Genomic DNA, 17,487 nt, shown 5'->3' with positions numbered 1-17,487 from the left:
ATAGACCTATTCATGTTGTGCGTAGGGTCCAAAATAATGATTTAGTCATTCTCCTTTCTGAACTGTTTCTGTAATGCAGAGTTTGTAAAAAAGTTTTCGTTATAGAGTAGGTTGTATGCACTTGCAAACAGTTACGTTTTTCTTTGGAGACTCAAGTCCTATATATTGTTCATTTGAAATTTTCAGTTAAATCAGATGAAGTTATTTATGTGAAAGGGGGGTGTCCTTGTATCACTGCCACCTAATGGTCAGAAAATCGTAGTTAGGTGCCTGGTTCAGGTGTCCCCTGGAAAACTGATCCTATCATCATTATTAACCTTATTATCTTGTAAGAGTAGATAATGCTGTTAACTGCCCTCAACTTCATTTTCAGCCCTTAGCAGTGTGTTCTGCAGCCTCACTGGACACTGGTGTGTACATTCTCACTCTGATGGCATATGAGGTAAGGAAACTTAGTTTCATATGCCAAAATCCAGGAAGAAAGGGAAAGCATTCATCAGATGGGTGTAATCTCCAAGGGAGCATGTACTTCATTTTAATTCAGCATTTCCCTTTGATGAAAAATTTAGCGAATGTTATTATGTGGAATTTATATGAAGCTTGGGTTTAGGTAATCAGCTTTAATATTTATACTCTTAGGGAAAAAAATTAAATCATTAGTGAGCATGCATAATTAATGAATAAATTATATTTTTCCTTTGTTTTCCTTCAGGTATAAGGAAATGCTAGATCTAGTGATATCACCCAGCCTGACTGTAAATAGAGAGTGCCCTGACAGACTGAAGCTTAACCTTTCTAACATTTATGCCACAGCTCCAGATGACATAGAAGGTAGGCTGCCTCTTTTGCTTACTGTTTACTGGCTTTAATATAATGTGTGAATATATATGTAACCAAAGGGAACTGGCCACATGCAATGCCTCTACCTCCGCCGATTAGTTTTACGGCATGCTGAGCAACTGAGATTTTTTGACTATTTTTTTTATAGATGCTCCAATTGTGTCTGAATCCTTTAGTTCAGCAATGGTTTGAATGCAAATGGAATTGAAATGTTCTATATGTAGATATATATCTGTGTGTAGTAGGTGTATACATATGCACATGTGCACGTATACGTTTGCTCCAGTGGAATAATTACAGGTATAAACCACATTTTGTGTAGAGCTGGTAGTTTTTGAACCACAGTAGAGCCCCAGTGGTGGCATGAATGTGAGCCCTGTGCTTCGGTGGCTGTGCTGCTGTTGTGGTGGGGAGCATGGGGGGTCCCAGGCCCAACAATGTGTCGTGCAGCCAGAGAACATTTTGCCAAAGCAGCCCTGCACCCCAGTTTGCATCGCTCCGAGATCACTGCTATCACCTCCAAATGGTTAGCCCTGCTGGCCTCTGGTCTGAAGTTTCACATTTGGCAGGTACCAAGGACAAATTCTTTCAGTGGTTAAGGCTCTTATGGAAATTTATCTGCTCTTCTCCTCCTCCTTCTCCCCCCATCATACTGTTCAAGCGAAGGAAACAGAAGAATGTTAAATCTGCTAAAAAAATTATTGGCAAGTGATGCAGCTGAACTAGTTCTTGCTAGTACAATCCCAGCTATTGTTTGCTGCGGTCAGGATCTGTCAGCCTTCCTGTTGGAGGGGAGTTAGCAAAAGGCACTGGCTATTATGTTTTAGTAGTATGTTTAACCCTTCATTTATAGGCTCTTAGAAGCCAAGGACATGTTTTGCTTGCATGTTTGCTAAGGCATTAGAAATTGCGTGATTAAATCATGTACATCATGACTGCCTATTTACAAGAGCAGTCAAAGGGATAACAATCTAAAGGAAACATCCTTCTAAATGTATGTGTTTGCAGAAAAGATTAGAGCTAGAAATGATTTTTCAATACATCATTTTGTAAACTTCTTGGTGCAGGAACTATTTGTTATTATGCAGTATAAATAAGAGCCAACATAGCACTTGTACTGTTGGAAACCAGTTTGCTATTGACAGCTCATGTTGATACATTTCTTACAGAAATATTATGGTTATTTTTCTACAGAATGATCCCCTGTGCTACCAAGATTATGCTCTTTCCCTTGAAAATACTTCATGTTAATTTGAAGAACAGGAAAATGCTTGTGTGTTTATCAAGTCTCAGGCTGCGAGAGCTTTTAGCACAATATACGCACACACATATATGCTCTGTATTACACATATAATTTTAATTTTAGCAAGTCTAGTTGCAATACTTAGTTATGTAGATGTCCATGTAGATGTCTGGCCTGCTGTTTTCATGGGTGCTTATCATGAGATGTGTAATTATATCAATACAATTTCCAAAAGCACGTTTTGCCTGTAATCCTACACTTTTGGGTAGAAAAATACATAGATTTAACTTGCCTTCTTTTGGCAATGACAGTAGCATATTGCATATTCACACACAGTAAATCCCCACTTGGCATTCTTGGCAAATATATTTATTCTGTACTTAGCTCTTTCAAAAATAAAAAATTTGAAGATGTAATATTTTTCAAAGAAAAGAAATCAAGCTTATGCTCAAACTGTCTATTCTGCAGTTTTTCAAATGTAAAAGGCATTGTGATTTAAATGAATGAAAACTGAAAAAATGTATTTCTTCAATGCAATTCTGTTTTGTAATGAGGAACAGTGTGACAAAAATGGTATAGTTTTTGTTTTCACAATCTAAAAAAATTTCTAAACTGTTTTCTTCCAGGTAAGCCAAAGATATTTTTTTCATAATGAGTTTGAAGGTGAGTCAGGTAAGCTGAGCTTTGGATTTAAAAACAATATTTTTTTCTATATCTATATGTGTAAATGAATATGTACATTTGTATACCACTATCCTTTCTCAAGTTTTTGGGGTTTTTTTTAAACTAGACCTCTGTGCCTGTTTCTTGGGAAATAGGTTACCGTTACCCACATTTTAAAGGTAGAGGAATGAAGGCAGGGTTGCTGGTGGGTTTTACTTTTCTGAGGTGTTTCTCAGGGATGTAAGAGCATGAAGGAGTCCTTTATGGTCTTGTTTCTGTCAGTGGTGACGATGATTCTGTTAGTGATTAGGGCTGTACAGGTTGCACAGTCCCTCCACTGGCACACCCTCTTCCTGCCTGAGCTGTCCTTTGCAAATGGGTCAGTGCTCAGGGCACATAGTGTCTGCGGGGCACCCTGGAAGAGGACACAGTTTGCCCTTCTGCGGTGTTTTGGGGTTGTATTCACCCAGAGGGAGAGCTCTGGCACAAGCGGGAGACAACTTAGGAGAGGGGGGATCAGGAAAGGTTTGAATTTGTTGTGGAGGAGGGTGCAATGAGAGGTATATAGCACAGGAAAGCACTTTGGAGGGCAAAGAGCAAAGAGTGGGTGATGAAAGCGTTATTTGAACGCAGTGGCTGTATTTGGGTGAGTTTGTTGTGTTTCTTCCTCGCACCCAGAGGGGAGAGGAAGGGAGTGGAACAGATGTCAAGCATAGTGCTAGGAAAGACATTAGAGTCCAGCGCATGGACTTGTGGACAGATGACTCTTGGGGTCTCTTGATGTACCCAAGCTGGGTTTTTCTGATAATGGTAATACTAGTAAGCAGCAGTGTCAATGCAGTCGTGGCCAGATCATTCTGAAACCTGTTCACCCTGGTCATCAGTGCCTTTTTTACCAGAGCCACCTTCCCTAAAGCAACAATGCTGCAGTAACACTTCTCTGATACTGTACATGAAACAGTTGAGAGACTTGTTTCAAATTTGTGTCTGTTCTAACCTAATGTGTAGCTCTTATTAAACAACTGCAATTATCCTGGAGAAAAAAGTTATACGTTGATTTTATTTTTTTTTTTTAATTTTGAATGAAGTTCTCTCTGAAGATTTCTGAGTTTGTGAAAGAAGGGCTTCCTTTTTGAAGAAAGCGTGCATTTTAGATGTTTCAGTCTTTTAATCAAATGTTTTTGTTTTCTAGGAAATTCATCTCAGTCTTATTAAGCTCAGTATTATGTTTCCTAGGAAATTTAGAATGTCTTGATTATTATATACAGTAAACATTATACAAACTAACATTAAAAAATTCTTGTAATTAATATTTTTAGTAGTAGTATTATTACATATAGTATACATTATACAAATTACCGTTCTAAAAAAGAATAATTTCTAGTAATTAATATTTTTAGTTAGAACTCATGCACCTCCACTGAGGTTTTTCCATACACAACTGAACAAAGATAAAAATGCATTTTTAATGAAGTTTAGTTTAAAAAGTTATCAGATTAAATGGCTCTGTTTTTAAAATAGTTTGGTGTAATCTCCATGTTATAATGTAAAATGATAAAGCCATGTAAAATGTTGTGGAAAAGGGTTGTGTAGGAAAGAGCAGTTTCAAAACAGATTTAAATTGGGAAGAACAAACACTTCATATGTGAGCATGTTGGATCTTTTTGGACATTCTCTCCAGGTTTATGGCATAACAAGTTACTCAAACCCATAGGACTATTTGCATGTATTTAGGATTTATATGTATATTTCATTAAATAAAAGATGCTTTAAATGTTTAATTCACCAATTTACAAACGGCTGAAGAAATTAAGTGGTGCTGTTTTGGGCAACTTCATACTGAAGGTATCCATCTACAGCATTGCGGGTACGTCTGTGTTGATTCATGGAACAGCTCTGCAGATGTTTCCTGCCTGATGGTAGCACTGTGCAGGCATCGGGGGCACTGCAGGAATCTCCCTTTCCACCTAGCATGTACACCTGCAGTTGAGAGATCATCTTCATGAGACTGGGTGATATTTCCTATCCTGTGTAACAAATTACACTATAGATGCCAGCAGCCAATGTCGAGAGTGGTGATGCTGCCGTCAGCAGACAACATGATGCTTGATGTTCTCCCTGCATGGAAAAGCTGCATGCGGTTAGTCTGGTGTGTTCATTGATGCAGCCAGCAAATACAGAGGCTGAATCTGTTGTGCCTAATGTCATTGATGATTGTGAGGGTGTTTTGGCATTTATAGTGCTGTAACAACATCTAACAGCTCCAGCCAGGAACCGAGAAGCAAAATTTGGATGGCATTATGGAGGCAACCTCTGTAATATTCATGGTGGCATTTAGGTATGATGTTTTCAGTACAACTTGCAGGTTTTAATTTAGTGTTGGTTTGTTGCGTTGTTTTTTTTTTAATCAATTAAACCTAAATTTATCTCTAAATAAAGACAGTGGCACATTTTTCTTTGGTAGTGTTGCAGGACACAACTGGTACATTGGAAGGCATCCTACGCATATAACCTGTGTGATACATTTTCTACTGGTTTAATATTTTCATTGCTGGCAGGTCAATAAGGTAGCTTATAGTTAACTCAAAAAATTCAAGAGTAAGGAGACTTAAAATGTTGTATTTTTAATATTTATTTTGATTTGAGGTATTTTAGTGAATATTGAAGAAAGTGAGTCATGATCTAGGAGAGTATCAAAAAAAGCAAAAGGGCAAGAAGTGCAGTGAGCTTAAATCACTGCCATAATCACAGTAGTTGCTTTTATAGCCTTTAGCATGTGAGTCATCCCACCAAAGTCCAGCTTCATGATTGATATCAGTTCCATGAGAAGAAGAAACTGGTAGCTCAATCAATCAGTATCACCCTCAGTTAAAAACTAAATCTATATTTGTTGTTAAGTGGAGAATAGCCTTCTTACCTACTTCAGTTTGTGGAGATTTCACTAAAAACAAAGTCTTCTAATTCCTGTATATTTTTCTCAAACCAGCAGTGGTAAAAACAGTGGTATCATCTTGGCCATAGAACAGAACATGGTGAAAATCTAAGACCCTTTAATTTTGTTTTCCAGGCAGCAGCAAAGCAGCACCACAGTGTCCTCTCCATCTGTACTCCACAAAGTGAGTGCTCGTGCCAAGTGCTGTAATTTAAAAACCATGTTTTGCTGAACAGCCATTTCGTGCAGACTTCTGTCACCTTAAAAAGCATTCACCTTAAGCCAATCCACTTGTTTTGCTGCATGTCTCTGGCCCAATGAAGTAACTGGTTCTTAATCTTGTTAGGTACAGAATGAAAGAAGGTTTGAGGTCCTATGCCCTGTACTTTCCTACCCCTGAGAATCCAAACCTTATCAGTTTGAATATTGTTCTGTTTATGAGTGATCACAGAGCAGTATGTTGAAATGTCAGAGGCTTCCCATGATGCTCACTTGTTTGGCAAACTCAAAATGAAACATGAAAAGTCATTGTTGATTTTATTTTATTTTTTTAACTTGCAAATGTTTTCCACAGTCTTAAAGTCCCCATACATTTAAGTAACTTAATAGCTTGTATCAGGAACTGTATACTGAAACAAACTTTTGCCCCGGTCAATTCTGAGTTCACAAAATATTCACCGTCATACTTCAGATATTATTTTATCAAAATGTCTAGAAATGTTCTACATGTGCTCTGAGAAGATCATGAACAGTAACTATTGCCTTAGACTTTCTGTTTTCTTTTTCTGAATAGACATTATCCCCATATAGTGACAGTTCCATCTTTCCCAACAATGGCAACATATGGACAGACTCAGTACAGCGCGGGAATCCAGCAGGCTGCTGCATACACTGCCTATCCTCCTCCGGGGCAGCCCTATGGCATACCCTCCTACAGTAAGTATTCTGATGCCATGTTACCTTTGAGGACATCTTCCTCTTGCTCCTAGAAAAATATATTTGAAGTCTTAATCTTTAGAATGAAAGGTCATATCTGTCTTGGCAATGTTCTCTTCTTAGGCTTATTGGAATATCTGACTTTGTTAAAAATGTTAGGATTAGTTTGAACTGTCTATCAGCTCTTGATATTCAGGGTATGATCTTACAATTAGGTACGTTAGGAGCCAGTCAGTAATAGGGTATGAGACAGCATGAGAAACTCAGGTTCCGTAGGATGTGGCACTTAGGAGTTGTAGCTGGTGAGTGTTCCCATGACTCGCTGCCAAGACAAAGTCTCTTGCAGTAAACAGGATATTTAGGTAAACTACACTTCGCCTTCCTTGATTCTTGCTGGACTTTCAATGATACAAGCTACTTTAGGAAAAACTTTTTTTTATGTTGTTACAGAAGAACCAAGACACAGAGCAGAATAAGGCATGGGTGAAATGATACAAAGTATGTTGATTTTGGAAGATGGTTCATATTTAAATGGTTGTTTATTAGCTGTGGATGCAGTAAACATTTCTAACCCCGGTCAGCTTTGTCTCCTGCTTTCCTGCACAGCCTCTCCAGCAGCTGTGGGGAGATGGTGCTGGGCAGGAGCAGCTGAGGGATTCATGCAGGGGACTAATTAAACCAGCACTCCTGAGGGGGGAAAATGCCCGATAAACGCAGTGTTAAGGGTTTCCTCTAGCTCTGTATGGAAATACTAAGCTCTTGAGGGAGCTGGGAAGTTCTTTCCACTCCAAAGAGATACTGCTCTTGCTTAAGTATAGCTCTTTAACAGAAAGTGTTGGGCTCCTTATTCCCAGCTGATCCTGTGAGTGCTGAGTCTTGCAGCATTAAAATGGCTTCATAGTTCTGTTTCCGCTCCTGTTTTCTCTTGTGCTCTTAAACACCTTCGTTTGCTTGGCAAATGCAGTATCCCTTCCCAACAAGAAACTTTCACGCAGCCATTGACGAGGCTTTTACTGAAGGGAAATTAAATGCAACAGTCTGGAAGGCCAGGGAAATGGGCTTGGCAGAGCTGAAGCTCTACCAGGATGATGAGAGGAATGTTTTGTGACCCTTTCCTGGAGCTACTTGTGTGTTTGCATCAGCTGGCTGATTTCCAAGGCAAACTCTGAACAGTTGTCCTGTTAGAGCAGGTGAAAGTAGAGCCATTTGCTACTGCCTAGAGTCTTTAGGGCATACATGTGTCAGGCCCATATGCTGCTTATAAATCCTGTGGATGACCTCTTAGCATCCTTGAACAGTCATTTCCCTCCCCCAGCCATATACCCTCTCTAAGATACTCAACACAGCATATGAAAAACTCCACCTGGCTGACAACCAAGAACAATGAAGCAGTATTGTTTTTAGGCACAAAAATAAAACTCGGCCAGTTTCTAGACGAAACAGAACACTGTGTGGAAATTAATTTGGTGCTAAGTTATTTCGCTGTCTGACAACAATTTTTAGACTTCCAAAAAGGCCCATTCGCTGAAGATTAATTGTAGCTGGGGTAGGTTGAATGCTTGCATGCGGAGTGCTGATGTAATTGAAAAGCATGGGTTGTTATGAAAAGCAGCTTCTCTATGCACACTCGCAAATCCCTTCGCTTCCCCAGAAGTAATGGAGCCGGACGCTTGCACCAACACATGTTTATTCACTGTCCAAATAAACGTCCTGCGTTTCACAATGCAGCATTGTCATCTTACTGCTAACTTGTACGCAAATTGCGTTGCAGTTATTCTCACCTAAAGCTAAAAGTGATTTTTATTAGAGAAAGCATTATCTGGGAGAACTTATTCCCAACCTGAGCGAATGCAGACTTGCTGCTTTTAAGAGTCGTTAAGCTAGAAAACAGCGTATTTGGTTAAAGTCACGTGAATTCAACTTTGGCAGGTTTGTCTACAAGTGCTAGAAGATGACAACAGCCTGGGAAGTGTATAAATCCAAGGCCAGAACATCAACAGGGTCTTTGTTTAGTCCCAGCACTCAGGGTGTGTCCAATGGCCATTTTTTGTTTTGTGCAAATAGGCATGCAAAGGAGGGAAGGGTCACGCCCAAAGGGTTCATAATAAGATGCACCTTTCAGCTGTTTATTCTAATAATACAGGTGTACAATTTCGGCAGCATCTCAGAATAAAATATCTACCCCTTTCAGTACCAGCAAAGGTTTCATCTTGCAATGTTTAATTCAACTATTGCTGTTCCCCCTGTAAATTGTCAGTTTAATTGCCTGATTTTAGTAATGAAAAGATTTTTGTGGCTTCAGGGCTTACCTGTTGTTCCTGAACTGTATGTTATATCTAACTGAATAGATGATAACCCTCCTGTATGACTTGCCAATAAATATTTTGCTACCAAAGCTGACAATATAATGCAAGTAAAAGCTAATTCTGTTGAGAACAAAGTCTTGAGGTTATTTCGCTGAAGATCCTGTTGCTTTGTTAATCATTGCTTGCATCTGATAACCATTCAGAATGTTCATGAGTCAATGAGTTAATTTTAATTCTAAAACAAAACTATTTGGTCATAAGTTGTTTTTGAGAACAATATTATTGTTGTTTCCCCATCTTAGCAAAAGTTTATTTGAGTGTGGATACAGGATGTAGCTGACTCAAATATTGTTTGTGATGAATTTACTTTATTATTTTAGAGACCTGTTTGGATAATGCAGATAGTTTAAAAAAAAAAAAAGAGTTTATTAAGTTAAAATCTAGCTGAAAAATTATTAATTCCTAAACTTGCTTTTTTACAACTTTATGTGACAAACACTCACGTTCTGCTCTTGGTTCCTGCTCTGTGCCCTGAAGGCATCAAAACAGAGGACAGCCTGAGCCATTCTCCAGGACAGAGTGGGTTTCTTAGCTATGGGTCCAGCTTCAGTACCCCGACCGCCGGACAAACTCCGTACACATACCAGATGCATGGTGAGTACAGCTTGGTGCCATGCAGGGCATGCTGAGAGAAGTCAGAATCCTATAGCCCTGTATCAGACCAATTCTTCATTTGCAATTGCAATGAAAATCTTAGGTATAGGCAGCCAGAGTAGGAGGTAGGTCTTCATAGAGCTGTTTTGCTCATCAAGGAATTAATTTCTGGCTGAGGTACTGGATTTAGCACTAGTGTACCCTAGTGAAACTTCATGTATGATCAGTATAAGCTTTGCCTTTCCGCAGAAACTGTTTAATTTTTTTTAATTAATTTTCTGACTGCATACCTGGGATTGTTGTGTTAGTGTGAATTCCTAGATTCTGAGTGGAAGCAAAACAAAGGTGGTTTTACACTTCCCAGTAATGTTAGTATTATGCTTCTGCCCTATGCTGTCCTGAACATATCCCTGTGGTTAAACTGCTGTATATTCTCTCCAGTAATTTTTTTAAAAAGCTGATACCTTGATACTAAAAAAAAAATTTAACACATAACTAATACCTGCAAAGATACATCTGCCTGTTTTAACTCCCAAAATACCAACATCTTTAATTACCTACAGACTAGGTAAGGTTCAGAAGAGCAGAGCTGAAAGCAGCTGTTATTTTCCTCAAGGTTACTGAGCTAATATTTAGTAAGTTTAGAATAACTGTTTTGTTGTTGTTATAATAATAATTGATTATAAAATAATCAATTGGATTCCCTTAAGGATTCAAAGACAATGGCTTGTGCTTGTAGCTTTATAACACTTTGTTTTGTTGTAAAAGCAGGAAGGCCAAAATATACTTTTATTTCTAAAAATAAAACTTAAAAGTTCTTTTCTAGTCGTTCTATTTGAGAAACTGTATGAAACCCCAACTGTCAGGAGACTGAATGTTGACTTGCCAACTCTAAGCAAGTCATGAAAGGGTTTAAATCTGAATTGCCAAGAAGTGTAAAATAAATGAAAATGGTGGAATTTCATTTGTGATTCCCTTTAGTCCATTTCTAGCATGGTATTTGATTTCTTTGAGCATTTTGGTGCCATTTTACATACAAGAATAATGAGTATATTGTGAGACATTATGTCCTCAAAATGTCACTCCAACTCTATGCCTCCACCTTGAGTCCCCTGAGAGCACAGTTTCATTCCTCAACTGTATGTCTCATATTCTGAGTCCGCTTTGGTGTTTGTATCGAACTTGACTAGTAAAAAGTAAAGACCAGATTTTGTCTTCTGTTAAACCTCAGCACACCTGCATTTGGAAGTGCCTTGCATTAAGCATGAATTGCCATGACTGCATGAACTCATGCATTAAAAAAACATTTCCAAGAGATCAAAATGCAAATATTCTTGCTGTTTCTTAGGAAATATCTTCATTACTGTCAAAGATATGATGGTAGCACAAATGAACATACCTCAAGTAGCTTAAAATTGCCCTATTTAGATGCTGGTGAATGGGAAGAGTCGGGAAGCCCATCAGCCACGTAGGCTAAACATGCTGCACCCTTTCCTGCTGTGGCTATACGTATCCAGACTCGCTAGTTTAAAAGCAGCTCTGGTACAACTGCAGCAGTTCTCCCAGCAGCAGTGCTGGTCTGTCTGTACTATGTGCACATGAGCTCCTTGCGAGGCTCTTTCGCTGGAGGGAAGGTGAATGCACACTAGGATACATCTCTGCCTTCGCTTTGTGCTTCCCTCAGATTTTCCAAGAGTTGGAAAATCAAAAAGGAATTGCATGGCTTTCCCAAGTTCTTGTAGAAGCCATGGAAAGGGAGAGACATCAGGTCCCTCACTTTGCTTTTTGATGTTGCTTGGGATAATTTTTAAAACCTCTAGGCAAAATACCCTTTTGTGTCATTACACTTAGCTATCCTCCTGGCAAAACTGTCTCTGTCAATTCTCTCAATTCTTCTCCACCCTGAATGGGAGAGGTGGACAGACACATCCACTTCAATGTTGTCTGAGAGCAAATAAAATCCTAAACTGGGAAACAGGATAAAACCCCTTATATTCTAGAAATTATTTAAGAAAACTGAAGACTGAGAGGTGACCGTCTGCTGAGACTTCACACCAGTTTTGTCAGAGCCATATTTCTAATACTAATGTTTTTTTGATGGCTTGAATCCCTCATGGGGCGTGCTGGAGAAACCCGGGTCGAATGTGGCACAAAAAAAAAAAAAAAAAATTAAAAAAACCCCACAGCCTATGGTTGGGGTTTTTTTGCCACCTCGACTCCTACGAGCTTCGTCTGTCCTACTGCTAACAGGAGTTCAGTTTTTGGCTTCTGTTTTGCTCCTTGAACATACCAATCTTGTCTTCGGATTGTGTTGCACTGTCAGCAGTGGAAATCCTCTCTTTTTAGTAAAACTGTGGCTTGCAACAGTACCAACAGTTGTAGGTACTGGAGTGTCACATTTTTGTCAGTAGGCTGAAGTACCAGGTCTGTCGTATTCCGAAGCAATAGCAGCCATGCTGCCTCCTGACTAACTCCTATATGATTAGATACTGATGGCTGTAACACCACTATTGACAAAGTACTGGTGTTTTCTTTTGCTGCCATGGAAATTTGGTGTATTCCTGTCTAGGTTTCTGTTGTTTTCCGTTTCCCCAGAACACAGCTTCCACATGTGCTTTGTGTTAGCTTAGAAGAATCTGAGTGGTTTGAGAAGGCAAACTCTTGACTCACTTGGGACTGAAGTTTTTAAGATGGCCCCTTTGTTCAATCAAGAGGTTTAGACAACCAAATGTTGTGCATCAGCACTTGAAAACTTTACACTTGCAACCAGTAGTGACACAACCATGTCTTGTACCAAAACGGGCTGGGAGGAACTTCATGTATGTGTGTATGAGCATGAATGTGCCCAAAGTGCTTTCAGATAATGTTCCCTAGGGCAATGCTATGGTATTAGGTGAAATCACTTCTTTTCAGATTTTTATGCCAGGAAGATCATTTCAACCAGCTCACTAAGGCTTTAATGCAAAAGAAAACAGAGGAAAACAGTTTCTGCAAGTGGCAGGTGCTTACTCAAAGGCAAAGGGAGGAGGAGTAAATGAGTCTTCCTGTTGTAAACAAATATTTCCACCCTTCTCCTTGCTTATGAGAGCAACAGTCTGAAGCTCCCTGACCATATGGTTTATTTACCTTTCTGAGTGCTATTGAAAGGTTTGAGTGAGAAGCCAGGAGCCTTCCTGTGCTGAGTGCTACCAAGGAATGTGTGCTCAGTGCTTTCCCACGCCACAGCTCTTGGGGGTGGGGAGGTGATCGCTGTGTCTCCCTAATGTGAGCAAGCAACTCTTCATGCCACCCAGCTCCGGAACCATTGAGACTTTTGCCAAGTTCACATCAGTACTTTTGGGCACCCCATAGCTGACCCAGGCAGGGACTCTGGGTGATGGACTAAACCAGCTGAAAAGGGCAAATTTTTATTTACATATTTTTATAAAATCAAATTTCAGGGGAACTTTAAGAGTCAAGTTCTTAACCCCCACGTCAAGGAAAAAATGTTGAAAGAGAGATCTTGAAGAGGGTGACGTGCAGGGGATCAGCAAGTAAAGGTATCTCCAGGAGTATGTGCTGCTCGGTTTTGTATTTTAAAGTGTGAGGAAAAAAAGTATTTTCTTAATCTAAGCTCTGCAAGTATTGTAAGATGGTAATAGATCAAATACATAAAATAACTAAGGTATTCTTTGCCTCCACTGAGAACCAGCTCCCAGAGCAACGTAGTGAAGACATCTGCAGGCGGGCATGGGTGGGTCAGATTGTGAACCTTGAGCAGATTGTGCAGCTTATGTAACTCCTCCTCACTGTCCTCTCATTGATGAGTTACATGGTCCAAACAGCAAATAGGCACCCATTGTAGCCATGTTACACCAATCACCAAGGAATAAATGATCTCTTGGGTGACAAATACTTTGTCTCATAGGGCTCTAGGGCAAATGTTCTCCTTCAGTAAGTGCCAACATAGTTGGTGATGGTTTGTTTGCTCTCATCTGTCTTTGGTACCAGCACTAACTCTGGCTGGGATACATGTGTAAGGTTGCAGTCTTATCTCCCCTGATGGCTGTTGTCAGTAACATGGTACTTCTGAAGCCAAATTCTGCTCTCTTAAGTCTGTTCATTTTCGTTACAAACACAGATGGTGCAGGTGTAACAGGGTAGCATTCAGCTTTTTGTTTTTAGCTCCAATTATCAACTGTGTCCTGGTTCTTGAGCGAGAACAGAATCCACTAAAAGCAAGAACAAAGATAGAACATTCTTTTGGTCATTAAGTGCTAAAGAAAAAAAACTATTTAACAGCCGGCCAGAAGGGGAAATCTATTTTCATGCTTTTCTAGCATGAAAATGAATTAAACGTGGAAGGGTTTATAAGCCAAATAGCTAGTGCAATATGTCACACACATATACAAATATAAAAGATAAGATTGGCAAGTTCCATAGCTCATAAAAATGACGTGAAGTTATACAGCAAAGGTACTATACATTGAAATAATGATTTTAATTGCCATGTAACAGTGGATATGCTAGTATATTGTCAGATTTTGAGTAATATTCAAATAGACTGAAATCTAGTATTCACTTATTTACTCTGGAGTGACTTTTCTTTTTTTTTTTTTTAACCTGTGGTGTATATAGTGTTGTTTCATGTCATTATTGTATTTACAAAATTAATTTGTTTCATAATTAAGATATTTGAGATGTGTATGTGACCAATCTGGGGATGCCATTAATTTTTAGTTATGAATCAGAAGAGGAGGTGAAAGCTTGCATTAGACTTCTGTCTTTAAAGTGATAAATTTGTAACGCTGGTAAATAAATGTTGCTTCAAGGTCTATGCCATTTCTTAGTCAATCCTTATATAAGTGTACAATTACAGCACCAAATCCCCAAGCAACACCCTAGACTAGATACTAGAATTGTATTGTGTAAAAAGCACACATTTTTCTAAGTTTACATTTTCCGACAATTTAGCAGTTCAGTAATTTGCTCAGACTTTTGGTCAAAGTATTATTTGACAGAAATTGAACATAAGACACAAAGATTATATTCAACTTCTGCCCCAAAAAAACTTGCCATCTTTACTGGCAGTTGAGGAAACTGCTGTTGCTCAGGGTGGGGGAGAAATCTTCAGAATATAAGAAACTTGTCATTTAATGAGCTATGTAAAATACAAAGAGAAAACCGTGCCAGCACATTAGCTAACATAGAAAACCATCAGCTATGCAGAGGGAGCAATAGCAGCCAGCTTATAGAGTATTTCCTGTGGTCGCATGAGCATGTGTTGCCCCTTTATTGCACATCAGGCCATCTCTTCTCAGCTTGTCATTAATTCTTAGACAATGTCTTGCTCTTCAGTTATTATTGCTAAAATGGCAGCTGGTATGAAACTATGAAGTTGCACAACAGTTAAAACTGTGGCCAAAGACCACTGTGGATACTGTCAATGGGCAGGAAAAGATTTGACCACTTTTTTTTTTTAATATCCAAATCCATCTACCCACAAAATATTTTTTATATTACAAAGGAAAATTCAGTTATGTAACTGGGATAACTTTCCTTTGCCAAGGATTTGCAAAGCAGTATTGAGTTCAGTACAGACATAAATTTGGGGCCAAAGACCTACGCAGTGAAATTCTTTGCTACTGCTGAGCATTTGTTTTCTTTGTAGAGTCCATTCTGATCAGCTGTCAAATAATGAATGAATAGAAAGCAGCATTTCTTTTGTGCAATGTTGATTTGAAATGGACTAATTATGTACATTGCTTATATTTGTGGAATGAATTGCTTATGAATTGTTCTCCTGGCCTGAGACCAAGTAAAATCTGAATATTTAATCAATTGAAATGTTTTCTTCTGCTGGAAATATTTTGGCTCTTGTTAATATCTGGATAATCTAGACTTTTTTTTTTTTCCAAGAGAGGCCCGAATTTCTTTCAATTGTGCGTCAGTTTGTGTGTTACATATTTAATATCATAGAATCATAGAATGGTTTAGGTTGGAAGGGACCTTAAAGATCATCTAGTTCCAACCCCCCTGCCACGGGCAGGGACACCTTCCAGTAGACCAGGTTGCTCAAAGCCCCATCCAGCCTGGCCTTGAATATTTCCAGCGATGGGGCCTCCACAACTTCCCTGGGCAACCTGTCCCGGTGTCTAACCACCCTCATTGTGAAAAATTTTTTCCTAATACCTATTCTAAATCTACCCCTTCCAGTTTGAAGCCATTACCCCTTGTCCTATCACTACATGCCCTTGTAAAATGTCCCTCTCTAGCCTTCTTGTAGGTGCCCTTCAGGTACTAGAAGGCTGCTATAAGGTCCTCCCAAAGTCATCTCTTCTCCAGGATGAACAACCCCAACTCTCAGCCTGTCTTCATAGGAGAGGTGCTCCAGCCCTCTGATCTTCATGGCCCTCCTCTGGATCCGCTCCAACAGGTCCATGTCCTTCTTATATTGAGGGCTCCAGAGCTGGATGCAGTATTCCAGGTGGGGTCTCACAAGAGCAGAGTAGAGGGGCAGAATCACCTCCCTTGACCTGCTGGCCATGCTTCTTTTGATGCAGCCGAGGATACAGTTGGCCTGGACTGCGAGCGCACATTGCCAGCTCATGTTGAGTTTCTCATCAACCAACACCCCCAAGTCCTTCTCCTCAGGGCTGCTCTCAATCCATTTTCCACCCAGCCTGGATTTGTACATGGGATTGCCCCAGCCTATGTGCAGGACCTTGCACTTGACCTTGTTGAACTTCATGAGGTTTGCACAGGCCCACCTCTCAAGCCTGTCCAGGGTCCTCTGGATGGCATCCCTTTCCTCCAGCGTGTCGACCAGTCCACACAGCTTGGTGTTGTTGGCAAACTTGCTGAGGATGCACTCCATCCCAAGATCCATGTCACCAACAAAGATGTTAAACAGCACCAGTCCCAGTACCGACCCCTGAGGAACACCACTTGTCACTGCCCGCCACTTGGACATGGAGCCATTTGCTGCTGGTCTTTGAGTGCGACCATCCAGCCAATTCCTTATCCACCAAATGGTCCATTGGTCAAATCGATGCCTCTCTAATTTGGAGACCAAGATGTGTGGAATGGAGTCAAATGCTTTGCACAATATGAGTCCATAAATATCTATTTGGCATGAATAGTTAGCTCTGCATGCATGAATTTTGCAAAGGAAGTGGCATGTTTAATTTTAAGCTTGATTCTTTAAGTACTTAGTGATGACATGTGTGAGAAGGGGAAATTTCAATCTACACTTGAGAAATGTGGATCACACTTCGACATACAGTGAGTGTGAGTCCATCTGAAGTCCCAGAAAATAAAGGAGAACAAGAGTGTGTTCTCAGCAAACTGTCACTCAGATGCCTTAGATTCATCAAATTAAAACTTCAGTAGAAAATGAGTAGTCTCTTTCAAAAACTTCTGCTTCACAGCTGGTTTGCATTAGTTGCAGTCTAAAACTGTGGCAGTAAAGCTGTGCTCCACTCCATAGCGCGTTCAGCAGGGAGAGGCCTCTCTCCAGGAGGGGTCTGACCTCACTTTTTACAGTGTAAATACAAGGTTCCTCAGAATAACAGTACAGTCTCCGTTTCAAAGATTTCTAAACACCAGGGGCTGACCATGCTACATTTACTTTGTTTTAAAACGAGCTATCTTACAGGAGAGGGAAGTCAAGTGGAGAGGCAAAGGTGTTGACAGTGATGCACTGTAAGCTGCAAGGATCTGTGCTACTGCTACCCAAGGAGAAACCCCTGCTTTAACTGTTCCTATTTACTGCTTTTTTGAGGGTCTGTTTGGAACTCATTCCTTGATCGTTATTAAACAAGGAGGGACTTGGGAAGAGTATATGCTATTGGAAGGAGTAGGCAACAGATTGGATGCTCCTGAAGCTAGGGGAGCAAATGTGTGTTTGTAAGAGAGAAATGGGCTAACTAATC

At 39.8% G+C, this 17,487-nt stretch overlaps 1 protein-coding gene across 1 annotated transcript in view; it reads left to right on the top strand.

The window, feature by feature from the left end:
- The first annotated feature begins 715 nt into the window (after window positions 1-715).
- Window positions 716-17,487, top strand: part of EYA2 (EYA transcriptional coactivator and phosphatase 2) — a 62,519-nt gene continuing 45,747 nt past the window's right edge. Inside the window, exons 1-4 of the mRNA XM_009887956.1 lie at window positions 716-831; window positions 5,814-5,862; window positions 6,472-6,614; window positions 9,458-9,574. Coding sequence (XP_009886258.1) covers window positions 723-831; window positions 5,814-5,862; window positions 6,472-6,614; window positions 9,458-9,574 — 418 coding nt within the window. The 5' untranslated portion in view covers window positions 716-722. The remainder of the gene's footprint in view (window positions 832-5,813; window positions 5,863-6,471; window positions 6,615-9,457; window positions 9,575-17,487) is intronic.

Source organism: Charadrius vociferus, unplaced genomic scaffold (genome assembly GCF_000708025.1).
Source record: "Charadrius vociferus isolate BGI_N301 unplaced genomic scaffold, ASM70802v2 scaffold280, whole genome shotgun sequence".
NCBI classification, from domain to species: Eukaryota; Metazoa; Chordata; class Aves; order Charadriiformes; family Charadriidae; genus Charadrius; species Charadrius vociferus.
The sequence above is the reverse complement of the archived record's forward strand: the minus strand, read 5'-3'. Positions and strand labels throughout refer to the sequence as shown.